This window comes from Pelodiscus sinensis, chromosome 32, assembly GCF_049634645.1.
Source record: "Pelodiscus sinensis isolate JC-2024 chromosome 32, ASM4963464v1, whole genome shotgun sequence".
In the NCBI taxonomy this organism is placed as follows: Eukaryota; Metazoa; Chordata; order Testudines; family Trionychidae; genus Pelodiscus; species Pelodiscus sinensis.
In genome coordinates, this window is record NC_134742.1 from 3,067,466 (window position 1) to 3,094,295 (window position 26,830).

Below are 26,830 nucleotides of genomic sequence, written 5' to 3' on the forward strand. Positions count from 1 at the left end.
GCTGGCCAACCCTCATAGTTATGACAGAAATGAACATCCTGCAGAACTGAGGATCATCACAAACATCACCGTCTTCCACTCCAAGTGTAGGGCACATTTCCTTGACCTGACCATCTCTCATACAAACATTCATACCAGGTATATTATATGAAAAAAGCAAAACAAACCCTCCTACACCTTACCAAACCAAGACGCTTGCTCCAGTGCACATTTCTCCCTCTGGGGAGGTGATAGAGAACAAACATGTGACAGATGTTAGTCACATTGCCCAATGCACTGCTAGAAGTCTCAGGTACTTTGGTGACGATTGTGGTCTACGATCCTGCATAGACTAGAATAGAAATGTGCAGAGGGCAGACATACACATGAGATTGCTCTTAGGAGTAGACCTCCTGCTGTACGCTCACACCTTCCTCTGTACTTGCCATGGCTGCAGAAACAGTTTATGCTTATTTGAATATTCCTGGAGCTGGTTCCTCTTCAAGGCCACCACAAGGATCTCAGCACTTCAGTAAGTGGATTTCATTTCTAATTTTTGCCCCAATGTAGTACCTCTCATTTTACTTAGGACTCAATTTTTCTAAGGTATTTTTTGTTTGACTTGCAGCAGAGATAGCTCAGAGAAACGGTATCCAGAGTCAGGGAGCAGCTCTGTACTTTATGTATGGCAGGGCTTAGCTAATGGTAAATCCTTTACCGCTCTCTGCATATGGCAACTGGACTCTGTTAAAGGAAGAGAGTCCCCTTTAGTTTGTGAGTGCAGCATGTGCCAGAAAACTTCATAGCCTCTGAGTGTCTAAACATGAGAACATAAGTGCAAAAAGTACAGCTATGACACCCTTCCTACTTATTTCATATATATTTGGAGGGAGCCAGCAAACTGCTGAGGTAAAAGTACAAAGTGAGTGGGTCATAGTTAGGGGGCAGAGAGCAGTACATGGGGTGAGCCTGAGGAAGAGTGAGCTCAGGCAATGTGGGAGGCTCATCGAACAGCATTAATTGTTTTATTATAGAGAAGGCTAAAATCCACATAGGTGTGAAAGAAGAGATGACATTAGCAATTCAGTGGAGAGCCCAACTATATGTAGAGGGAGATGGAGACTGTGGCAGATGGTAGGTACTGGTGAAGGGAGGGGGGTTACTAACCCCTGTGTATGGTAGAAGTAAGGGGAGGGAAGCGTAGTATCTCTGAGGTATGTAGGAACCATGACCAGAGGAGAAGGAGAAGAAATGGAAAGAACCTGTCCAAAATGGGGTGGGTCGGTGGGAATGATAGGAGGAGTGAAGGGAACTTAATTGGCTACTGAAATGGATGCAAAACTAAGAAAGCTTTCGGGGGACAGAGAGGATGTGCTCTGCTTGAGTGCAGGAGAGATGGCAAGTTATTGCCCTGTAGCTCCACTAAAGCCTGGAGACTCAGGAACAACTTAAAAACAACTAATAGTCCTGCAGCAGCTTAGAGACTCACAAAATACGTCACTGGAATATTGAAAATGCAAAGAGTTATGTGGATATAGTGTAACTTAAAGATGTAAAATGAGTAGCATAATTTGTGATTACCCTCAAAATGAGTTTAAATCATTTACAAATATTGATAATTTGGAGACGGGGGGAAATATTTCAATATTAAATAGCTATTTTTAGAGTATGTTTTCCATAAGGACAGTAAGGCTACAGAGATACATGAGGGGTAACATTTTCAGTTCTTAAATGATGTAGGTGTTTCTAGAAAATCCCAGTGTAATAGAAAAAGTATTTCATCAAGTTGTATAGTAAGTGTGACATGCTATTGTCAAACATACTATATATTTACAGGATAAAGTTAAAAAACAACAAATGGTCTGGTAGCACTTTATAGACTAAAAACATGTAGAAATTTCATTAGTCTATAAAGTGCTACCACACCATTTGTCATTTTTAAACTTTATACTGTACAGACTAATTCAGCTATCCCCTGAAGCTTCTATATATTTGCAGTTATACATGTAATTATGCAATTATTCTGGCTTTCTTCATCTCCTAAATTTTCCTTTTTTAAGTATATTTACAAATGTGCCATACACTAACACCTTGTGAGCATAACTGAACTATTGTACAGCTTCTGAAATGCCTTCCTACAGAAGTACTTGATAGAATTTTATTAAGAGCTGATAGTTTCCAACAGATCTTGCTTTGGCATCTGTTTAAATCAAAGTAAAACCTAGCATAATATGTGGCTATCGAGTTACATTTAATTCTTGTTGTGAACCAACATGAAATTGTATCCATGCACTTTAGATATGTTCAGACAGGATTGGATATACTCTTAAAACATTAAAGAGTTCGATTCTGCTTGTTACATCAGTGTAAATCCAGAGCCACTCCACAGAAATCAATGAAGTTGCTCCAAATTTACACCAATGTATCCAAGAGCTGAATTTGATTGTAAATGACTTCTTGAGCTGCAGTTGTATCATTGTGTTATGTTGAAGCCTGGCACTGTGTTAATGATTGGACGCTTAAGCCCCAATCCTGTAATGTGATTGGATCTCATCCTGATGAGTGGATCTTTGTTTGTACCTGTATAGAATCCCATTGAAGTGAATGGGCGCAAGGGCTGACCCACACAGATGTCACTGCAGGACTGGGGCCTTAATTCATAGAGTCCAAGGCCAGAAGGGACCATTGTGATCATCTAGTCTGATGTCCTATATTATACAGAATTTGCCCAACGTAATTCCTAGAGAATCTTTCAAGGAAAAAAACATCCAGTCTTGCTTTTAAAATTCAGTGATCGAGAATCCACCATGACCCTGGGAAACAGTGTATTTTCAATCTTACAATCAAGCCTGCCAACAGGAGTGGAAAGCAGGGCCAAGGGCAGTTAACCCAGGATCCAGGGCCCTTTAAATTGCTACCAGATAGCCACATGGGGTGCTGAGGGTGGCACAGAAGGCTGGCTGCTCCAGCCCTGTTCCTTCCACCCACTCACCTTGTCCAGGGGCCTGGTGAGCCTGTGGGAACCCCTGCTTACAACTAAGGGCCTGAATCTCCAAATGCGTGTGGCTGGTGTGTAGCGTGGGAAGTCCCCAGACTTGACTCTGCAGATGGTGATGCAAAAGTTTAACTTCCTCCAGTGAGCCATTTTGCTGAAGCAACCACATGTACATGTTGCAAATTATACTGTGCTCAACTCTTTTCAGAATCAAGGCCTAAGGCTGAAATTAAAATTAACTGGTCTCCCACGCTGTTGTTAAAATCATGACATCACAGTATTGACTTTTCAGAATTAGAAGTGGAAGACGGATTCCAATATAAGGAGGAGTTTAATCTTTCCATTTCTTTTTCCTAAAAACCCTTCTCCTTTTAGCTTGAAATAATTTGTTAGTCCAAAACTACAAGGTTATTTTCCTTAGAAACTTTAAACACAATTTAAGAAGCGCTTTTAATATATGGACAGAAAACACAACCACCACCACCACCATTAACTATTCAACATTAAAACAAAAGGGAAAAAATATGTAACACTTTAAAGACTAACAAGATAGTTTATTAGGTGATGAGCTTTTGTGGGATAGACCCACTTAAAACTCATCACGTAATAAACTATCTTGCTAGTTTTTAAAGGACTACCTAATTTTTTCCCCTTTTGTTTCAGCAAGGTCAGACTAACACAACTACCTCTCTATTACTATTCAACATTAAGTAATATGAAATGTGTTATGTTGTGGTGCCAAGAGTTTCTAGATAAGAGCAGGGGTTTAAACTGGATGACTCCTGAGGTCTCTTCCAGCCCTAGGAGTCTATGATTCTAGGGGTCACTGTATTAGGTACTCAAAATGGATAGATAGAGCAGACAATATTTTTCACTTTTCAAAAATTCCTTCCATAGTTTTGTCCACTCAGAACTTCAGAAGAATTAGCTCTCTGAAGTTCACAGAAGTGAACTGAATGGGGTCTCTATGAAAAACCTCACAAAGATCCACTTTTAGGACCAGAAGGCCATAGTTTTTGCATTGACTCAGAATTAATTCTGGTTCCAACAAGCAGAAATGTAACTCTCCTGCCGTGAGGATAAACGTTATGAGTATCATCCATTTGTAACAAAAAGTGAGTTTCTAACCCTTTCCCTGGCCTGGAGAACATAATTTGAAAATGTAGAGTGAATTAGATTTTTGTTAATAAAAAAAAAACACAGAAGATTACCAAGATTATGGGACTTGATGACCTCTCGAGGTCCCTTCCAGTTCTAGTGTTCCATGATTCTATGAAAATCAAGATACTGAGCCATTGTAATGGCACCATCACTTCTGTGTGAATTTGGATGTTACCTTAGAGCAGTGGTTCTTAACCTTACTGCAGCCTACACCCCTTTGATTCTAAAAATACATTCTCGCACCACTATTTAAAAATCGTTGAAGTAGGTCAGTTCTTTAAGCCTCAGATATATCATAAAAATCTGGAATGTCTCGCACACGCAGAAAGGGCATCTTGCACCTCCGGGGGTGTGCACCCCGGGTTAAGAAACATGACCTTAGAGCAAGGGTGGGCATCAAGCGACCAGGTTTGTCAGGGTTAGCTCTTGGCAGGCCGCCAGGCACTTTATTTACCAGCACATCTGCAGGTAAATGAAACATCTGGTGGCCTGCAGGGGCTAACATCTGGCAAACCGTGTCCAGCCCTCAGGATGCTCACTGCCAAATAGAGGAATGGCTCTGTGTGTAGCTCACACCTGAGTAACTGAGACTAGACTCAGGCTCACTGGTTTCATTTCACAACGTAATTCTTGGGGAAATATCAAAGCAATACAATATTCTAGCTGGGATTTTAAAAGAAGCCCAAGGAGTTTCAGCCAACACGGAAGCTCCCCCAAGCTACTTTGAAAGTTGCAGCCATAGTAATTAGGGGAATAATAAATCTACCTGTATGGTCCTTCAGTGAATGCCAAGTACTCACTAGTGGATTTCACAGAAGACTGAATACAAAAATCAGCAATCAAAGGAGGCAACAGCCTATTTATCAGATGGAAATAGCAGTGGGAGGCCTGGGCAAACTGCCATTTTCAGCATTACCTCCTGCAAAAAGCAAAAAAAAAAAAAAAAAAAAAAAAAAAAAAAACCAAAACAAACAAACAAACAAAAAACCCCAAACCAACCCCAATTTTTTTATTGAAAAACAGTTTTAATGGAAATTCTCACCTGAATCATTTACAAACTAAGGCCCTGCAAACACTTACTTTTTTCTCACATAAACGATCCTTTTGAAGGCAATGAGACCACGTACATGCTTAAAGTTAAGTGCAGGCACAAATATTGTCACCTCTGTGTTTATTCTAATACCACATCTACCCTATGCCAGAAATTCAACTTAAGATACACAACTCTGCTACGAGAATTGCCTAGCTGGAGTCGATGTACCTTAAACCAAATTTCTGGGGGAGCCCCACTGCAGGAATTTGCTGTGAGAAACTCTCCCGTTGACTTCCCTTTTCTCCTCACGACTCCAAGGAACACTGGGGCTTGGGGGAAGTTGCACTCCACAACTCCTAGGAACACTAGGGTTGATGGGGATTCCCTCAGCATTCCATTTAGTGGGTTTTTACTAGACCCACTAAATCGAACCCTGGAAAATCCATCTCCAGAGCATTGATCTTCCCAGAAGTATAAACAAAGCCTCAGTACACATTGGACCCTGGCCTGTTTTCACAATGGGTATTTTCCTTGGGGTAATGTGTTTATTTACACTGTCTACACCAGACGGTGGAGCAGAAGTGGTCACAAATACAAACAAACCTCTCTTAGGCCATGTCTGCACTGTAGAGTTTTTTTCAGAAAAACAGACATTTTTCCAAAAAAACTGTAGTTACGTCCACACTGCAAGTGTGTTCTGTCAATAGTAAATTGACAGTCAACTGAAAGAACAGAGGGGTTTTCCAGCATTGATAATCCTCATTCTACAAGGGAGAAACCTTTTTGCGAAAAGGCATGTGCGGACGGGGAAGAGGGAGATCTTTCGAAAGAAGAGGAAAGAGGAAAAAGCACAGGTGCCCTGGTGGCCACTCCACGCATAGCAATGAGCAATCACAGCTTACATGCAAGAGAGCGTCCATTCAGTCTGAATACGCTCTTTTGAAAAAGCAGATCACTTTTTCGATGCACTTTGGCAGTGTGGACGCTGTCTTTCGGAAGAAGTTTTGTCGGAAGATCTCTTCCGGAAAAGCTTCTTCCGAAAGAAGCCTGTGGTCTAGATGTAGCCTTACAGGAATCTCAGCCCTGAAGCAACGCTGCTCCAAGATGTGACTCTAGTTAGGGAAATTAAGGCAGAAAGCACACTTCCCCACTGATGCAAGAACTCCCCCACAAAGAAACTGTCCCACAAAATGAGCAATAAGGTAAGTCTTCTTCAGAATGCTCAGACACTGAGAAAAGGAATTGAGCGGATTGTGTGTAACAGCACCACCTGGTGACATAGGGTCAAATTGTGTCAAAACAGAACAGGGACTTTAGAAGTTAGCGCATGGAGGAAGGGAGAGGGAGACCAAAGCGGGTGGTCACAGGAACACAAGCTGGCCCTGTGGGTTGACAATTTGGAGGCTTCATGGCTGTTTTAAAATGAAGTAACCTATATTAATGTATCATTAGCAGGCCACTTGCTTAGCTATTTGATCTGAGGAAGTGGGTCTGGCCCACGAAAGCTCATCATCTAATAAACCATCTTGTTAGTCTTTAAAGTGCTACATTGTCCTGCATTTTGCTTCAACTTGCTTAGCTGTTATTATTAGGCAGTTTACAGTGGGTGTCATGTTACCAGGGAACATAAGAAGGGATCTGAAGCAGGGCCAACCACGCATAAGAGATAATAAAGTGGAAAAAGGCATGATGATGCTTCTGGGAGGAAAAAACGAGTGAAAGAGGCTGCCATTGTTAAAGCTGCCCATAGTGTTATGTGCAGAGGAGTGGATGTCCCTTGGCAGAACGCTGCAATAGGCACCAAAGAAAAACAAGTTTCATTGTTATGTCTCACACTGAGGTCTTAGGGTGTTTCTCCAAACAATGTCTTTTATAGGTTCTCCTCCATGTCCCTGGTGGCATCATGTTGCTGTGGGGGCCGGATGGGCAGGGAACTTCTTCCTGACAATAGCTGTGATAGTGCTGGGGGTTTGGGGTAAGTAGTGCCCACCTATTTATCCATTTGGGTTTGATGCTGCACCATGAATTCTCTGCTCATCCCCAAATCTGAATGACATTCCCTTCCCGATTCCAGTTGGTTTGTGAATGAACTTGCAGGCATTGCCTCGCCACCAGGGGAAAATGTTCCAGGATCAACCTGCAGTGAAGAGGCGGATGCATGAAACTCGTGTGATGCAGCTACAGCAGATTCACTATTACATGTAGATGGGAAGACAGAAATGCATCATTCTATACTGTATAGTGAACGGGAGTCTCTCTTCCTCTGTTCTCTCTCTAGCTGTGATGGATATTACACTGTCTGATGATTTTACACCCAGCATAGTTGGTTTTTTTCATTGCCATAGAAGTGCTTTTCATTGATGCTGATGCTCTTTTGAAGTTTCCCAGTTGCGTGTCTCTTGTGAAGGACGGACCAGGGTGGCTCTGAATACATCCGAGAAGAGTGAAAGCAGAATCGTCAATTGCACTGAATGCAGCTCCAGCCTGGAGGATTTCCGGTCCCGCTTGAAATCAATTCTATGTGAACCCCAACATGGCAGCTTGGCAGGTAACCGCACTCCTACTGCCCCAGAGCTGTGAGTCACTCTTCCTTAAAGAGTTTGCAGCACGATCGCTGTGACTGAAAACCAGCCACCATAAGAAAAGAACCCTGAGCCTGAAACACAATAGACCAAATTCACATTCATACTGAGACCCCTTTGTGAACATTACTCCAGTGCTGTGATCTCCAAGCATTCAAAAACCATGAATGAGGCCCTAACAAGCCTGAGGCTGGTTTATTTTAGGAAAAGTATACCGCCTGGGTTGTTTCTAGTTGAATTCTGGTTTCTGTGCCTTTTGGTTGCACCTGGGTTGTGCTGTCAATTTTTTTTTTAATTATGAGGCTAAAAGCTTTCTTTAATGAAACTGAGTCTCCCACAATCCCATGACTCCAGGAGCTGGGGCTTAAAAGGAAATACCAAATTTCACGAGACGCCTGATAAAAACATGACACCTGGTAACATAACCCCCCTTCTCACTGTCATTTTGGCAAATGATGGGAGTCAATTTTCTTTTTTTTTAGTCTAAGTGTTCAGGACGCAGAAAGCTGATTCAACAACTAGAAAACTTCAGATGAAACAAGGGTCCTGTCAGAATTTTGTGTTGAAAAAAGGCAACTTTTTGTCAATCAACATTTCCCCTTTTCCTCTGTCTCATTTGCTGGGCGCCAGATAAATGCGGCGGCTGCCTTTTTCTGTGCCAGTAGGTACATTTCGTTCTCCCTGCTGTCTTGCTCCTCTTTGTGTATCTCCGTGTGTGTTTTATCCTGTGTTTGGATTGGTAGCTCTTTGAGGCAGAGCTCGACTTACTTCGTGCATCTATGTAACACCTAACCCAATGGTTGTGACCTCTCTGCCCTACTGTAATGTGAATTACTGATTATTGTTGAGAAGCTTCGGAAGGGTAGTCAAGTTAGTCTGAACTGGAAAAACTTTGGTTTGTGTTCAAACCAAAAGGATCAGAAGTCAGGGCCCTGCTATGCCAGGAGCTGTACAAAGAACACATCATAAAAGACCATCCCTGTTCCCAAAGAGCTTCAAATCAAAGTAAAATAAATACGAATTCTCAGCTGTTTGTGCAGAGGAGCAACAGTGACACCTAATGGTCAGAGTAATTCCCATTGCTAAGCGCACAAGCAGTTTTAATCTTTATCCTTACTATATATTAGAGAAAACTTTTCCTGAGGGGCGAGCTGTAGAACTCATTCCATAGGATGTTGTGATGGCCAAAACTGTCACTGGGCTCAAAAGAGAAATCAGTCCATCAATGACTGGGAGGGAAGATGCTCAGGGATGCAACCCCATCACTGGTGTGATGCAAAACCTCCGACTACCCGAAGCTGGGAGAGAAAGTTGGTTGGATCGCTTCATAATTGTCCTGTTCCATAAACTCCAGTATGGACCATTTTCAGAGACAGGATACTGAGCAAGATGAACAATGGTCTCACCCAATATGACAGCTCTTGTGTTCTTCATCATCCCTGAGGACCTTGCTTTTAGATCTCAGCTGAACCATGGCAGTAGCAGTGTTGTAGCACCTCCTACTGCCAGGCTGGGGCACTGGGTGCAGTCCTGCCTTTGTCCTATCCCAGTCTCAGGGTATGTCTACACTGCAGAGTTTTTCCAGAAAAACCGCTGTTTTTCCTGAAAAACAATACTTACGTCCACACTGCTATTGTAGTCTATCAACAGAAAGTCGAAAGAACGGAGGGTTTTTTCCGACGGCAGTAAACCTCATTCTATAAGGAAGAAGCCTTTTTCCGAAAAGGGCATGTGTAAACATGGAAGAAAGTAGGTTTTTTTTTGAAAGACGAGGCCTCCAGGAAGAAGTACAGGTGCCCTGGTGGCCACTCCATCCATAGTTATCACAACTGAAATGCACAATAGCGTCCAATGAATGTGGACGCTATCTTTGTGGATGCACATTGCTTTTTCGTTGATTTTTGCTGTGTAGACAGTCTCTTTTGAAAGAAGTTTTTCCGGAAGATCTCTTCTGGAAAAGCTTCTTCCAAAAGAAGCCTGCCATCTAGACGTAGGCTGGTAATCAGTATTATTTGTTTCCACATGGGAGACCCAAAGGAACTCAGAGTATAGGCTGAGCCTGTCTCTGTTCCGTTTTTCTGAGCTGATGTGACCAAACCTCACTGAACAATAGTTAATGCACCAATCCGGAGACAATCCCACCCAGAGATGCCTGCCTAGCACCCAGAATTTGTGACTGAGTTAGGCTGTGTCCAGACTCAGGGGTTTTTTCGGGAAAAGTAGCCTTTTCCCGAAAAAACTTCCCCTGCATCCAGACTCAAGCCGCGTTCTTTCGAAATAATTTTGAAAGAACGCGGCTTTTCTTTCGATGGCGGTAAACCTCGTTTCACGAGGAAGAACGCCTTCTTTCGAAAGTTCCTCTTTCGAAAGAAGGCGTTCTTCAATGTAAATAGGGCTTCCTCGAAAGAGAGCATCCAGACTCGCTGGGTGCTCTCTTTCGAAAAAGCGGATTGCTCTTTCGAAAGATCCGCCTGCAGTCTAGACGCGATCTTTCGAAAGAGGCTCTTTCGAAAGATGCTTTCGAAAGAGCCTCTTTCGAAAGAAGCCTGCAGTCTAGACATAGCCTTAGAGAAGATCTTTAGCAAGAGAGCAACTCTGTGTACAGGTTTTGAGTGAATTCTCTCCTCTCTGGCCTCCCAGCTCCCATCACTCCTTTACTACAGCGTGTCCTGTTGTTTACATGCGGGCCCCTGAGAAAAGCCCTGGTTAATACCATTAACTCTGAAAGTTTTACACGGCTCTAGGGGAAACTTCCGCAATATCCAGAACTACAGCTGATATACTGCAAATCTAGCTCATGAAACATGAAAAAAAATGTGATGTCCTTTGAAGAAAATATTCTTCCCCCTCTTTTCCAACAGGGGGAAATGTTAAGAGTAAGTATTGATTTACTCTCCACAACAGAATGAAATCCTCCCTCACTGCTCAAAAAAATCAGTGTTTCCATTTTGAGTCCCCTTCCCTGTCAAAAAAATGTTAAAAAAAGAAAATAAATACTTGAATTTTGGTCCAAATGGCATTTTCCATTAAAAACAGATTTGATCAAAAGTTTTCAGCCAGCTGCAGTTTGAATGTTTTGAATTGACGACACCTCTGTTGCCATCTCTCCCTCCAGGGGATGCCGGGTGCAAACTCTGCCCCAGGGACTGGCTGCTGCGTGGGGACCAGTGCTACTGGCTGTCCAAAGGGAGTAAAAACTGGGTTGAGAGCTGGGATGACTGCTTGGGGAAGAGCTCGCGACTGCTTGTGCTCCAGAGCCAGGAGGAGCTGGTAACACAGCACAGGGGCACTAGAAGATAACTATAACTTCTAGAAGGACGTTGCTCGGGTCCTTAATTCAAATAAGTTTTGTTTTGCCTTCATTTACACCATCGCTCTGGGCTGTGACTGGAGATAAGGGGGTGAGATGCAGGCTGCCCTGGTGAGAGAGGACAACCCCAGCCCTCTCTCACCACAGCAGCTTGGGGCCAGGTGAGAAACACCTCTCCATGGCTGGAGCAAGCAGAACAGGGCTCCTCTGGTCTGGGGGACCCCTTGGGGCTTTTCTTTTAATGGTGGGGCCTTCGGGACTCTGACGTGTGGGGCAGGGCCGTGGGCAGAAGAGGCAGGGCCAGAATGGGGGTTCACCTGTTGCCCATGCTCCTTCGCCATGTCTCCTGTTCCCCCAGTTGACCAAACTCCACACCGGGGCGGGTGGGGGTTTCTCCCCTGCTGAGCACCTGGCTGATGGGCACATGGCTTGGAACCAGAACCCCACCGCTGCCCGCCTCACACTGCCCAGCTGGCTCCTGCAGTTTTGTACCCTGAGCCCTGCCGGAGAGCTCAGCAGGGCTCCTTACACACCCTGCAGATCTCACTCTGCCCTGACTGATCTCAGACTGCTCTTGCAGCCCCTCCCGTCACCTGCCTCTTTCACCTGAACTTCTCCATCCAGGGGCACTTAGTCACAGGTGAAGCTGAACCCAGGGTGCCCTTAAAGGGCGAGTTAGCTCAGGTACCAGTAAGTTCTGCTGGGACTATGGGCAGAGCCAGGGAAGCCAAGAACAGGCATTTAACGGGCGCACTAAGAGAATCTGAGCATGTTACAGCAAATTCCCCCTCCCCCTCTGCTTGCCGCTCACAGGACGCCATACAGAATGTTACACAAGTTGCAAACTCTGTCTGGGTTGGATTTAAAGTGACACCCCCCAGGGAGAAATGGACCTGGACGGACAGCTCCCGGTTAGACCCAGCGCGGTGAGTGCTGCCTGTTTCCAGCTTGAGAAGTTTGGGGCAAGCGCTAGTGTGTAATTTGCTGATGTTACATGCCCAGAGTCTGTCTAAATGTAAAAGGCTGGCCTGAGTAGCTATGTCAGAGAAGGGCATTGTTGCTGTGCCAGCAAAGGCCCTAACGTCACTGCAGTTCTACCAACAGACGTGTGCTCCGAGCAGGGTAGCGTACGCGGTTCAGGGGCACTGGTATAAGCTGTAGCGGTAGAAGCACATAGCTATGGCAGTAACTGTGTCTACACTAGAGGGTTCCCACTGTAGCAGCACCAAAACACCTCCTAGTGTAGACAAGATGAAGGATGCTGATCTGGCCCCCATTTCTATAGTATCTAAGCACTTCACACTCTTTCCCGTGTCTATCTTCTCCCCCTGCTGCCATGCAGGACAGAGCTATTAGCCCCATGCTACAGGTGGAAAAACTGAGACACCATGACACTAACACTGTGACTCACAAGCATGTTTAGGTGCCTAGGGTCTCAGTTTTTCTGCTTCCAGTGTTGGGGGGATGGGGGGAGGAGGGTTTTTAAAAGAAAAGTCGAGATGTAGACGCTCAGGGTGGCCACTTCCAATGAACAAACACTAAAGCACCAGCCTGGTGAGATTCCACCTAGATTGCACCTTGCCAGAGACCTCCCAAACTCATCTCATCTCTTGGGCTGTCTTCCCACCTGCAGCTCTGCAGGGAGGTGACAGAGACAAAGGACAACAGAGCCAAGCTTTCCCACAGAGCCGGGGGAAGAGAGACCCACCTTTAGGCCTTTCCTTGTTGCAGGGAACCACACTGACACTGTCTTTAATTTTGTAGCTTCCCCATCTCAAGCTCTGCTGCTGACAGCAGCTGTGGGAGTATAAAAGGCAGCCGGATTCAGTGGGAGACGTGTGACGCTGAGTTCAAATGGATCTGCCAGAAAGAAGCTGCCGTGATATAAACCAGGGGCCGGCAACTTTTTCAAACCACAGACCCAAACAACATCCAAATTCAGATGTCATCTGTCAACTTTATGGCAGAGGGCTGGGGATGTGGGGTGCAGGAGTTTGGGGATGTAGGCATATGAGGGACTCATGGAAGGAGCTTCAGGTGTATGATGATATCCCGTTACTGGATTTTAAGGGAAGCAGCCAGATCACTGCTGCACCCATGGGGGGGGGGGGCATGTGAGGTGTCAAATAAAAGCTTATGTTCTACTGATTCTGTGTTTGCTACTCATGTACTTGTGTGATGCCTATATGTGGAGTTATGAATATGGACTCCGTGCTGATACTGGCCTGCACTGCCTGTTGTAAAGGGGGATTGTCCAATTAATGACTGTTAATTAGCACAGTCCTAAGGACAATGGCTCTCAAGGTGCCCAATACACACCTGAGGAATGCATCTGGGAACATGAAAACCAGCCATGGCATAATGGCTGCCAGCATGTGAAACACAGACAGGTCACTTGACCATGTGACCACTCTGACTTGGGAGACCAGGCATGGATATATAAGGCCATGAGGTGGTCTCCATCTCTTACAATTCTGCCACTGACCCCAGATGCAGCTTTGCAAGGGACAGAGAGCTGGGAAGGGTCACTGACCCATCCTGACAAAGGATGCACACCAGAGACTTTTAAGCTAGCAGTTTATAACATCTCTGCTGAGAGACTGCACCAAGAACCTGGTGATTGGTGCATATAATGTATTCTCCTTAAAAGCCTTTCTTCTCCACCTTTCCTTTCTTTTATTAATAAACCTTTATGTTGTGTCTTGTGCAAGGGTTCTTGTGCAAGAAGTCTTGCGCAAGAAAACATCCACTCTGCCATGTGCATGCTGTGGTTTTGTGCAAGAGCATCCATGGCAGTGTGGACACTCTCTTGAGCAAGAAAGCTCTGGTGGCCATTTTAGCTATAGGGCTTTCTTGCACAAGAAATCCCTGCCGAGCGTCCACACTGCCCTCTTGCGCAAGAGCAAGGGCACCAAAATGACTCAGGCCGGCTCTGCGTTCGGGGTAGATGAGATTGGGATCTATAATTATAACCCCTCATCCATGGGTTAGGCCCGGGGCTGATTGTGGAACAGGGAGAGCTGGGATGTCTGAGGGGTTTTGCTCTGAAGCTTTCTGCTGGCAGGATTGGCAGCTGAAGCACTCGGTGTGTCTGGTTTGTAGCCTATTTGGGAAGGGCCTCCAGTCAGGGGCTGTAAGGAACCTTGATTTTGAGCAATTCGCCCGGAGCAGACACTCTCAGCGTGCCCAGCCCTGGCCTGGTCCATTACAGATGGGCACAGGTTTTGGATGTGGGGGGGTGCAGGCATGTTATGGCAGGGGACTGTGGGTGCAGGAGTTTGGGGATGTGGGAGTAAGGGGGCGCAGGGAAGGAGGTTCAGTGGTATGATAGGTTTAAGGTTCGGGTGCTGGGGGTTCAGGAGTGTTATGAAACTGGTATTTTTGAAAAATATCATGATTTAAATAAAGCATGCACATTTTCCCTTTATTTAAAAAAAAAAAACCCACCCAAAACCTTAATTGAGTTAAGGACCCAAGCAACACTGGAGAAAGCTGCTTGTAGTCAATATTATTAACTCCACATTCAGTAAACCATAACCTTTCTAATTTGTACACCTGTGTCATTTCTGTTTCTGATTACCTAATGATAACTCAAGAGACCTCTCTTGCGTAAAATACATTTTCCTTATGCCATGTTAATATTATAAGTGTATTTCTATGAAGCATGTGAAGAAGGGCTCGTTTGGAGACTGGAAAAACATGGCTGGTTTAGTCTAACAAAATGAAGGCTGAGAAGAGATCTGACAGCGCTCCATAAATACAGTGGGGTGGGGGATTATTCAACAATTGGAAGTGTGAACAGCTCTTCTAGCTAAAGGATAGTCTAGATACAACAAATGGGTCTCACGTGATCAAGAGTAAGTTCAGACGAGATTAGCAGCAGGTTTCCTCCTCTTCAGCAGTTGGGAGTGGGGACACATCCACCCTCACTGGATTGGCCTAGTTAGTACTTATCCTACATTTGGTAAGGTAACTCCCTTCTTTTCATGTGCTAGTATATTTATGTCTGCCTCTGCAATTCCCACCCCATGCATCTGATGAAGTGCATCTTTGTCCATGAAAGCTGATGCTCGAATAAAAACGGTTGTCCTAACGGTGCCACAGGGGTCCTCATTGTTTTGCAGATACAGACTAACACGCCTACCCCTCTGGTATTTGTCATGGTGTCACAGACCAGCCCCTCGAGCGCTCCAGTCTGTATCACCAAACAGGCAAGGCTGCCTTTGTGATAGAGGGTCCCTTACAGTGAGAATCACAGCCGCGTTCAAGTGACGCCCCATCCCAACAGGTCCACTTACCCCAGGGGAACGGCACCTTAGCTCTCACACAAAAAGACAGCGTGTCTAGCCAATCTAATTATATACAAATTTATTAAAAACAGTTATTTACAATGTTACAGCAGGGAAATACATCTATTTAGAGATCTGTACATCTGTCTGCAAGTCCATTTGTTCAAGAACTCCTCCTAAACAGTAAGAACTGGGACCACCAAATTTGTTATGCAGCTTCCTTTGCTCCTAACTTAAATCAAGGTCGGGATTTGGTTGCGCCAAGGAAAGAGCAAGTGCCGGGAAGAGGACTGTTTTCCATAACATGGAAAGGGAGGGGCACAGACATGATACCGAGAGTGACCATTGGGGGCAGCGAGTGCAAGAGAGACTTATACTACAGAGTGACTACTGGGGGCAGCCACACCACTCCTGGGAGTGGCTAGCAGCCTCCAGACCAAGTAAATAGCACCGTACCCCAAATCCTTTTCAGCCCCCAGCCTTTGGCCACAGTGCTAGAGGGGGAGAGAAAAGGCCACTGGCAGCTGTGGGGGTAAAGAGGGTTGGGGCCCCTGGTGGTTGGGTCAGGGGAGGCCCTGCTGGCCAGGGAAGGGGTGGGGAGAACCTCCCTCCCCCCCACCAGATGGGATTCTACTCCCCTGGCAGGTGCAGAGCTCAAGCAGCATCTGGCAATAAAATGAGACATTGGGGGCAGGGGGAGGGTGACCCTGAGTTAAACGCCAGTTGGGTTTCCAAAAAGTGACCCACAAACATTCTTGCTAAAACCTTCCCTGAAGGGAAGCAAGAAGGTTCACCAGGCAGCTCTAACCCAGCCCATAACAATCTGAGCAGCACGTCGGAATATTTAATAGGTTCCAGACAGGACACCTATTTGGACAATGAAAAGGTTTCACTGTCCTAACAAGCCCCCATCATGTTAGAAGGCTGAGGCTGGCGTCGTGGCTCTTGGCTCAGATGTTGGAAAAGCATCGGGTTTGGTGCAGATCCAGCGCCTCTCATTGGTGCACCTCGAGCTGCTGACCCCGCTCTCGTCGTTCAGATACGCACAGTCACCTCCTCCTCGGATCCCAAACCTGCAGGGCAGAAGCCAGGGAGCAGGGTCAGGCAGGAGCTGGGTGTTTCCCGTCGGTCACAGACAGGGGGCGACACTCACACAGGGCAGGGAGCTGCCGCATTCACAACCCCTCATGGTTTTCCTGCCTGCACCAGCACCAGACATGCACACCCCCAGTGGAGAGGGACAGTCATAAAGGGGACAGAGCAAGGCCAGGTGAGGCTCCAAGATCAACTCACTTCCTTGGTGCCTTTATGCCAGAGAGATATTTTAGTTCCTGCTCCCCCTGACATTCAGCCAGGTTTGGTTGGGACCCAGCAGGTCCAACCTACCTAAACAACCCACCCAAACTGCCCTGGGTGGGGAAGGTTTCAGGTCAGTAGCCCAAGGGCTGGTAGCTCAGGCCCAGCACCACCCTATGAGGAGAAGTCCCAGGCAGACACCAGCCCGCACCCACCACTAACACACACGACCGAGCGCGCTCTGGCTGCTCCTACACCACTGGCTGGCAGCTCGGCCTGAACTCGGCATCTCACACACCAGAGACCCAGATCCCAGGGAACTCACACAAGGGGAGGGAGAGACTCACAGGTTGTTGAATTTGGAGCCATTGGCCCATTTCCAGGGCTGCTCCGGGTCCCGCTGGAGGCCGATCCAGTGATCAGGTTTGCCTTTGTAGCGGTGCATGAAAGCCTAGAGCAGTGGAGGGGGAGGGGGTGTCAGGGCCAGACCCTGCTGCTCCCCAGCTCTGCACAGGGAATCCCAGGGGCGCACAGAAAGGCTCTGAGTGTTCCCGGGGGGGACTGGGAATTTGCCTCTTCCCCTTGCCCAGCTCTGGGTAATTCAGTATTAACCCTTCCCCGCCAAACCCAGCTCCCCCAACCCTAACCCCCCCAGGGCTGGGGCCGCTCTTGGGAATTGCTGGGTCCAAGCTCCCTCAACCCCCAGTCCAGGCCAGGCTCTGTGTGAACCCCTCACCTGACAGGGCAGCTGGGCTCCCTCCAGCCCTTCCTGGGGAAGGAGAGTGACACACAATCTGCATGGGGGGGGGAGGCAGGACTGAGAATAGACACCCCCCCTTTTCAATCAGGTGAGGCCAGGGCCCCAATGAAAACTCCTCTCCTCAGCTGGCTGCTCTTTGCTCTAGAGAGGAGCCGCAGTGGCTGTGTTGAACTGAGTTCTCAGTCCCCCTGAATGCAGCTCAACAGGCCAAGAGCTGCCTGAGCCAGCTCAGCCTAGAGGGGAGTGTGGGGGGAGAAGGGGTGATCCCCAGGGTTACACCTGACACCAGAGGGGCCCTGGGCCCAGTCCAGCCGGGCAAGCAGCAGCTGGAAAGTCCATTGGCTCTGGGCTCCGAGCTGCTCCCCGCCCGCAGGGCAGAGCCCAGGCCTTGTTGTAGCAGCTGAGCCCAGGCTAGTGTATGGCAATCACAGTCTCTCACCATTTCCTGCAGGGTGTTGATCCCAGCCAGGGAGGCCCCCAGGGCAGAGCAGTGGCTCCAGCTGTCGGTCCAGTTCCCTTCGCCCTCGGAGAAATAGTAGCATTTCCCCTTGTAGCCGACCCAGCCGTGTGGGCAGCAGAGCAAAACAGGGGAGCCCAGAACAGCTGAGGGAGGCATAGCTCTCGGCACTGAGAATGAGACAGTAACATGTGGTGTGAGTGAGACCTGCCGCCCAGCCACGAGGGGGACATAGAGAAATTGGCCCCAGCACCCCCGGCTTCTGAGACACCTCAACTCCTGGCAGGGAACCAAGAGGATCCTGGGAATCCAGCCAGAGAGGAGCTTTACTTACCCCTGGTCTCACTCCACAAACAGTTCACACCAGAAAGCCCAGCATAGAGAGCTCAGTGCTACAAACAGAGGTGGGCAGAGAGCTACAGAAGGATGGGCAATTATCAGTGCACCAGCAGGGAGAGGATAATTAATGCATCAGTGGCCAACTTCTACCCCATTGGCCAGAAATGACCCATCTAAGCAGATGATTCGTTCCAGAGGGACCTTCAAACCACCTCTCTCACCCATATTGCTGGGAACTTCATGGACTTTGAAGTCTTTGTATGTATGTGACCACTTTACCATGTAACATCTCCTTGTTCTTGCTTATTATAAACCTTCTGTTTTAGACACTAAGGCTACATCTACACTGGCGTGTTCTTGTGCAAGAACATCCGTTCTTCCGCAGAGCGTCCACACTGCCCGCCCGCTCTTGTGCAAGAAGATTTATAGTAAAGAATGGGAAGAGAGGGCTTCTTGCGCAAGAGCTACACTCTTTTCTGACAAGTGTAAGCACAAGAGGGCAGTGTGGATGCACGGCAGGGGCTTCTTGCACAAGAAAGCCCTATGGCTAAAATGGCCATCAGATCTTTCTTGCGGAAGAGAGAGTCCACATTGCTGTGGATGCTCTTGCGCAAAACCACAGCTGGCACATGGCAGTGTGGACGTTTTCTTGTGCAAGACTTCTTGCCCAGGAACTCTTGTGCACATGTTCTTGCGCAAGAACCCACCAGTGTAGACATAGCCTAAAACCGTGTTTCCCAGTTTTATTTGGCCACGGAACCCCTAGAGTTGCCTTAAAAAAAAAAAAAAGGCCCCTGCCACGTTTCGTTGAGCAAAAAAAGAGGAAAAAAAAAACCTCGCCATGACTCTGTCTCTAACAGGGGGCAGGGGAGTGCCGGCTCTTCGCGGAACCCTTGCTTTCGCTTCACGGATCCCCAGGGTTCGCTGGAGCACCAATTGGGAAACACTGGCCTAAAAGATTAGCTGGCAGTGGGGTATTTTGGCTAAGATCCAAACCTACCCTGACATGGTAATGGGGCTGGTCCTTTGGGGCCAGAAGAACATTTTGTACATGCAAGCAGAATTTCAAATAACTTCAAATAACTGAATTGAAGCTACGTTCTGATTGGAACCAGAGAACTGGAATACAATAAAGGGGGCTGCATGATTTTTCTGCTTCTTGAGAAACCGTGTTGGAGAATAAGCAGCACAGTTTGTGGGTAACTGGGAAGTTTGACTTCAGTAAAAACAAGGAGTCCTTTGGAACCTTAAAGACTAACACATTTATTGGGGCATTTGTAAGTCTTTAAGGTGCTACTGGATTCCTTGTTGTTAGTGCTGAAACAGATTAACATGGCTACCACTCTGAAATTTAACTTCAGTGTTTCCCACCAGCCTTGGGAATATTTGCTTTCCCTTTTGCAGTGTGCCCTGATCCTGGCAATTCTAGTGAGGGCTACCTCAGCCACACCAGGTTACACCCTCCCGCCATTTTTGTGCACGTTACTTTTTTTGTTCCTCATTTTGTATCCTAACAAGTCTGTTGCTGGTTTTTAAGCCTTCTTTTGGGGCTGGGATTGGAACACTTTGTTTGGGAGAACATTAGCAGCCACAGCAGGGGTGCTGGATTGTGCACCAGGCATGTATATCCCTGGAGATTTCATAGTGCAGGGTGCTATATGCACTAGTGATCAAACACTGAACACAGCAGGACAGGCACTGCAGACAATGCTTCCTGGTACTGCTCAGTGTGTGATTTGCATCACAGGTTTCACAGAAAAGCTTAAATAACAAATAGTCTAGTAACACTTTACAGACTAACAGAACATTTAGGCTATGTCTACACTGCAGGCTTTTTGCGCAAGAACTGTTTTGCACAAGAGTTCTTGTGCAAGAGTGCGTCCACACTGCCATATGCTTTTGCACAAGAGTGTTCATGGCAGTGTGGACACTCTCTTGTGCAAGAAAGCTCTGCTGGCCATTTTAGCCATAGAGGTTTCTTATACAAGAAACCCCTGTTGCCCGTCCACACTACCCTCTTGTGCAAGAGAACTTATTCTTCGTGGGGAGAGGAAAAACTCTTGTGCAAAAAGCCCTCTTTTCTGACTCTGTACTGTAAATTTACTTGTGCAAGAACACACATGCAGCGTAGATGCTCTGCAAGTATCTGTGCATGAACAGCTGTTCTTGTGCAAAAAGCCTGAAGTATAGACGTAGCCGTAGACGGGAACATGAGTTTTCCTGGGCATGTGTTACTGAAATATGGTGTGAGGTTAGAAACACCGCCAGCCAGACTTTCAGGTACAACAGCAGAGCAGTTGGATGCTGTTTATGGCCCATAGTCCAGGAACCGTATACGATAGAGACTTCTCAGAACGAGCATGTAAATGGAGACCACTTGACTCAGTCATAGCAAAGGATCTTCCCAGCAATCTGGAAGACGCTATAAAGGAGGGGAAGTGACATCTCCACTTGGCCTCAACAGTTGGAAACACATCTGGATGTAAAAGACTGAACAACTGAGGTGGCCCTAGACTGGAGAGAAGAATTCCAGACTGTGTATTAAGTTACTCTGCCATCCTCCAGGGAGAAGCACTGTTTGATTCAAACCCTTTCAAGTTTACAAACCGATGGTGATTTTAGGCATCTGTCCAGGGCAAGACAATACAGCCCCGGGGTTCTAGTTTGGGAAGCTGGGAACTGGCTGGAACGAGGGACACAAGCAGGCCAGGCTGGTACCTCAGGACAACAGGCTGCAGGCATAGGGCCTAGTTCACTGCTGTATTCCCCTCCTGTCAATCACCTGCCTGCCATGCTCTCCTTCCCTTTCCCTTCCCTCTCTTCCATCTCCCCCCAGGTGTCAGTGACTATGTTTGGGACCCAACGATAGTCACTGAGACCCTATGTGTTCAGAGATGGGTTGTGGGGGGCTAATGTCAGTCAGTCAGTCCCTCACCCCACAGTGAGTGCCCAGGGCAGGGCCTGGGAGATAGCAGGAGGTGGCTCTGGGAGGAGCATCCCTCAGGAAGCCTCTGTCCCAGGGGCAGGTGCCAGACAGGCCAGGAGGAGACGCTGTGACAGTGGCAGCTTCGGGCGGTGGGAGGGGAGAGGGATGTGCAGAGAGGGGATGGGGAAGGCTGAGAACTCACCTGTCTGGACAATAACAGTGATGAGGAGACCAAAGATCACCACGACTCCGGCAACAACTCCCAGGGAGACAGCACTTTTATTGCACTTACTGCAAAACTCTGAAACAAAGGCCTGTTAGAGGGGGTCTGACACACCAGCCCAAACGTTCCCTGCCCAGCCACATGCCCAGTGCCGCGTGTGCCAGCCAGCCACTGGCAGCCAGGGATTGGGCCCTGGAGGGATCCAGCCCCTGCTGCCCACAGCTGATAGTCGGGGGATCACTGTGTGACATTTGTGGGCAGTTGCTGCTGCCACTGACAGTCTGGTCCCCCCTCACCCACTAGGTGTCTCTCCGGTCCCAGGCAGTGCCACCCCCTTACCTGGCTTCCCTCCCGTCTTCGGGTGCCCAGAGGAATCAACACTGCAGCACTCCTGCAGCGGCACTTGGTTCTCAGTGCACCCAGCTGCTGTCCCCATGGTCTCTTCACCACGCTGGGGACCCTGCAGCAGGGGCTGGGCTGGACTCTGTTGCTCTCTGGGTGGCGGGTTGATGTAGCAGCGGCTGGAAGCAGAGACGGGCCAAGCGGGAGAGGTCAGGGGAGGGGAGATTTGGGGTGTCTCAGTCCCAGCAGCCTGCCCCGGCCAGCAGCAGTGCCATGGTGATTAAACCCCTTAAATCCCATCTCTCTCTGTCCCCCAAGGGCTTGAGACCAGATCTGCTCTGGAAACCCCCTCCCCCCTGGGCCTGCCCACGCGTGACCTGCACCCACGGGATGCGGGGGGGGGGGGGACCAGAGCCCCTCTCCTCGCCCTGGCAGCAGGAGGGAGCTGAGACTCAAGGGGGCAGTAGCAGAGGGGGAACCAGGAGCCACATTTCCCATCGCACGCACAGGGGAGGGCTGATCCGGGCCGGGCCGCCCGGGCACGAGCGGAAAGAGACCGGGCGGGAGGGGAGCCCCGCAGCCCGCCTCTCCTTGCGCTGGGACCCGCCGCGAGCATCTCACCTGGCGCCGCAGCCGAGCGAAGCGGGACCCTCCCCAGGCGCCGGGCGCGGAGCTTCGCCCCCTAAAACCTGCCCCGCAGCTCAGCCCGAGCGCCAAAGTCCCAGTTCAAATCGCCCGCCCAATCCTCCCGCCATCCGCGCCGCGCCTATAGGGTGACGGGGGGCGGGCGGGGCGGTGAACGGCTCGTCCCCCAGCTGCTGCTCCGCCCCCTCTGCCGTGTCCCCGTGGGGGGCACAAGCCCTGCGCTCCCCCATCGCCGGGCCGGCCGGTTCCCCGCTCGGCACCAGAGCCCAGCACGGCCCCGCGCGGAGCGCCCCGCCTCGCCCCAGCCGGCTCTGTGGCCTCCCACCGCGGCGGGGAAACACGGAGCAAGCCCGCCCGCCCCTCGTGGCCGGGGCTGTCCGCTGCCTCCCCGCCCCTCGCTAGGACGGGCCGCCCCCTCCGGGCGCTGCTCGAGTCTCTCCTGGGCAGCAGCGTCTCCGCGCGGCGGCCCTTCCAATGGGCCCGGGGAGCTCCGGCCTCCGCTCCGCTCGGTTTCTGTCGCTTCTCTTCTCAGCCCGCTCCGAGCGTGGCCCCGAACTCTCCTGGCCGAGCTGGGCTGCGCCCCTGGGGCTTTTACAGCGCTCCAGGGGCGGGTGAGCAGGGCAGAGGCAAACTGCCAGTTCTGTCCTGCTGGGCACCTCGCCAGCCATAGAACCATAGAGCTGGAAGAAACCTCAGAAGGTCATCAAGTCCAGCCCCCTGCTCTAGGCAGGACCAATTCCAACTAAATCAACCCGGCCAGGGCTTTGTCAAGCCAAGATTTAAACACCTCTAGATTCATCGCGGTGGGATGAATAGTGATAGAAATGTAGCCGTGTTAGTCTGGGGTAGCTGAAGCAAAATGCAGGACAATGTAGCACTTTAAAGACTAACAAGATGGTTTATTAGATGATGAGCTTTCGTGGGCCAGACCCACTTCCTCAGATCAAATAGTGGAAGAAAATTGTCACAACCATATATACCAAAGGATACAATTAAAAAAACGAACACATATGAAAAGGACAAATCACATTTCAGAACAGGAGGGGGATGCGGGGGGAGGGGGGGAGGAAGGAAGGTAAGTGTCTGTGAATTGATGATATTAGAGGTGGGGAGAGTGGGATGTTTGTGAGTTAATGGTATTAGAGGTGATAATTGGGGAAGCTATCTTGATAATGGGTAAGATAGTTCAAGTGTTTGTTCATTCCTTTTTGGAGAGTGTCGAATTTTAACATGAATGCCAGTTCAGAGGATTCCCTTTCAAGTGCAGATGGAAAAGGTCTTAGTAGCAGAATGCAGGTGGTTAAGTCATTGAGAGAGTGTCCTTTCTGGTTAAAATGGCAAGAAACTGTTTTTTCTTTGTGATCATGTCTGATATCTGTTTTGTGGGCATTAATCCTTTGGCGAAGTGTCTGAGATGTTTGTCCAATGTACATAGCAGACGGACACTTTCGGCACATGATAGCATAAATTATATTTCTGGATGCGCAGGAATATGTGTTCTTGATCTTATAACTCACTTGGTTAGGTCCAATAATGGAATCAGCAGAATGAATATGTGGCCAATGGTTGAGAGATTTTGCTGGGGAGCAGGGCAGTCCCCACCCATACTCTGCTCCTGCTCCACCCAGGCCCTGCCTTCTCCTCTTTGCCAGACCTCCTCTCCATGGTCTCCCGTTCTCTGCTCACCCGTTGCAGCCAAATCCCTGAACCCAACTGTAGCAAAGGACATTTGAGCCTATTCCGAACTACCTAGTTCGTGCCGTGTGTAGCCGCAGGCACGGAGTCCGAACTAGCGGACATTTAAAAATGGCAGCACCTGGCAACATGCAAATGAAGCCCGGGAAATTCAAATCCCAGGCTTCATTTGCAAGTTCGTATGACTACATTAACCACCCTAGTTCGAACTAGGGTGGTAGTGTAGACATACCCAGAGATGTTAAGGTAAAGTTGTTTGTGTGTAAGCAGGAAGGAGAATGTTAAAGCAGAGGGCAATGGTTCCACTTAAGGGTGATAGTGGGACATTAACAGGAGATTGGTGAGAGTTAATAAGGAAATAGGGGACGTGACTGACCCCAACTAGCCTTGTCAGTTCACAGCCTTTTTCAATGCTTTGTTTCACTCTCCTTTTATCTGTATAAATAAGGTGGCTTGGGTTTGGGATGGGGTCTCATTTTTCTGGTTATATTAGCGAAGCGCTTTGCTAATAAAACAGAGTGGTCCACGAAATTGTGAGTCCTGAGTCTAACTTTGACAATCCTATCTCCACAGTGTGCGGGGAGGGGAGGGGCACAACAGGACTTCAGATGAAGGGAGTTTGCTGGCTGCTTTTAGGAGTGGTGCAGGGCTAGGGCAGGGATGAGCCTGCCTTAGCCCCACTGCACCACCAACCAGGAGCCACCTGAGGGAAGCAGTGTCCAGCTGAAGCCAGTTCTGAACCCCTGTCCCAGTCATGAGCCCCCCTCCTGCACCCCAAGACCGTGCCCCAGCTTTGAGCCCCCTGCACTCAAACTTCCTTACAGAGCCTGTAGCCTGAACCCCCTCCTGCACCCTGACCCACTGCTCAGCTCAGAGCTCAGCTCACACTTCAAATCCCTTAGCCCAACCCTCTGCTCCTGCCTGATGAAAGGGAGGGAGAATGGGGAGGGAGGAAGGGAGGACGGAGTGAACAGAGGCAGGGCCTCAGAGAAGGAGTGAGAAGGAAGTGGGGCCAAGGTATTTGGGTCTGAGGTCGATCTTACACTGCACAAATTGAAAAAAAAAAGTGATCTTGTGCTTAAAAAAGTTGGAGACCACTGAGATAGGAGGAGAGAGGTAGAGCACTAAGACCCAGGGGAAGCATTGCCTCCCCTTGCCTCAGATACCTGCTGCTCAGGACCCACATCCAAAGCAGGGAGCTACCAGCTGCTTAAAGCAGTGGCTTGGCCGACCAGATCTGGCCCACAGGATGCATCTTGCCCACCCTGCTCTACCCACTCACCAGTCTCTGACCCTGGCCAGCACCAGAGGAAGGAGCGAGACACCCTGCAGCTCTAGGATAACCCGTCCCTGGGGGAAGGTCCCTCCTGACCCCTGTTCTACCATTTCCTCCTTGGCCCTTCATCTTCTGCCCCTTTGGCCAGCTGCGTTTTTTTCATGTATCCCCCAATGCCTGGACTGGCTTCTCTTCCCCATGGCTCAAAGGAACCTCTCAATTCGCCTTCAGATCCCTCTTCACAGCCACGTCACTGGGCCAGCTCCCAGCACCGCCCTGTGCTCTACGGCTGCCTCTGGGCCCAACCTAGTCTTGGGTTTAATAATCTGCCCTTCCATGCTACACAGCACTGCGTGGGCCTCTTCTTGTTGTGACTTGTTACCGTCCCCTGTCCCTGTCCACATTCCCTGCAGCCCTGGCCTGCCCATCTCAGCTGTGGTGAGGCTGGTCTCTGGGACACAGGCGGAGTTCAGAGCGTGAGAGGGAAGAGCAGTGAATGTCAGCACCCTGCATGGACAGGAAGTGCTGAGCCGAGCCAGCACGGACAGGAAGTGCTGAGCCGAGCCAGCCCGGCTGTGCATCAGAGGATGCTGATGGTGTGAACAACCCCCTAGATACTAAGCAATTTCTTTACCAAAGACAATTTCCTGTGAGAGCCACTGGGTCACACTCATGCTTGTGTATTTGCTGGAGTGCCTAGAACCAATTTCCAGCAAGCTCTCTGGTTAGTTGCAATTCTTGCTAGAGTCACACTGACTGCACTGATTCCAAAAACCTCTCTATTGATCTGCCGGACTGTAGAAGCAAGCACTGGCCACACAATGCACAGTGTGATGCAGCTATTCTAGCAAATGAACGTAAGTCACTCACTGATATATAAACACTCAGAGGAAAAATCCCCAACCCACAAAACCACCTTAACTCTGCCCTCTTTGAGCCCTGCCCCAAAACGCCTCTAGCACACCTACCAACAGTCTGCCAACCCACACGCTACAGTCTATGCTGAGCACAAAGCCAGTGAGTGAGGTAGGAGTGAGAATTTTGGGGTCATGGATGATCAGCTGAAGATGACCTCCCAGTACGACACTGTGGCCAAATGAGCTAATGCATCTTGGAATGTATAAACAGGGGACTCTTGAATGGAAGCCAGGATATGGCTTTCGTGAGATCACTGCTGGGTTCCTGAGTCCAGTTTTGGTGTTCATAATCCAGCACAGATACTCATAAATTGGGGAGGGGTCAGAGAAGAGCCATGAAGAGGATTAAAAAACTGGAAAACATGGGTGAGCGCATGTGACAAGAACCAGCTGGAACTGAACCAGGAAGCTGCAGAGCTAGAAGTGTGAGCCCCCTGCAGTGTGCACAAGAAAGCCAGGGGTCGTGTGTGAGGCTGTCTTTGAATAATAGCAGGTCAGGGCCCCTTGGCTAGCCCTGCTGAAGTGGGTTTCAAACTGATGCAAGATCACCCTGCATCTACACCATTGGTCTCCCCAGTTGTTTCCATGGCAACATCCTCTGGGTA

The 26,830-nt window shown here is 48.7% G+C and overlaps 2 protein-coding genes across 2 annotated transcripts; one reads left to right on the forward strand and one right to left on the reverse strand.

The window, feature by feature from the left end:
• Window positions 1–269: 269 nt before the first annotated feature.
• LOC112545217 (killer cell lectin-like receptor subfamily B member 1B allele A) lies at window positions 270–14,011 on the forward strand. Its single transcript, XM_025182879.2, has 6 exons — window positions 270–511; window positions 7,045–7,143; window positions 7,549–7,716; window positions 10,866–11,020; window positions 11,874–11,986; window positions 12,825–14,011. Exons 1-6 carry the CDS (start codon window positions 427–429, stop codon window positions 12,946–12,948), a joined length of 744 nt encoding a protein of 247 aa, XP_025038664.2. The 5' UTR covers window positions 270–426; the 3' UTR covers window positions 12,949–14,011.
• A 1,400-nt stretch (window positions 14,012–15,411) lies between these two features.
• Window positions 15,412–22,978, reverse strand: LOC102458754 (C-type lectin domain family 2 member B-like). The gene is made up of 6 exons (XM_075913770.1): window positions 22,314–22,978; window positions 21,690–21,871; window positions 21,330–21,428; window positions 17,845–18,032; window positions 16,993–17,096; window positions 15,412–16,422 (listed from the first exon to the last, which is right to left on the reverse strand). Exons 2-6 carry the CDS (start codon window positions 21,784–21,786, stop codon window positions 16,266–16,268), a joined length of 645 nt encoding a protein of 214 aa, XP_075769885.1. The 5' UTR covers window positions 21,787–21,871; window positions 22,314–22,978; the 3' UTR covers window positions 15,412–16,265.
• Between the last annotated feature and the right edge of the window lie 3,852 nt (window positions 22,979–26,830).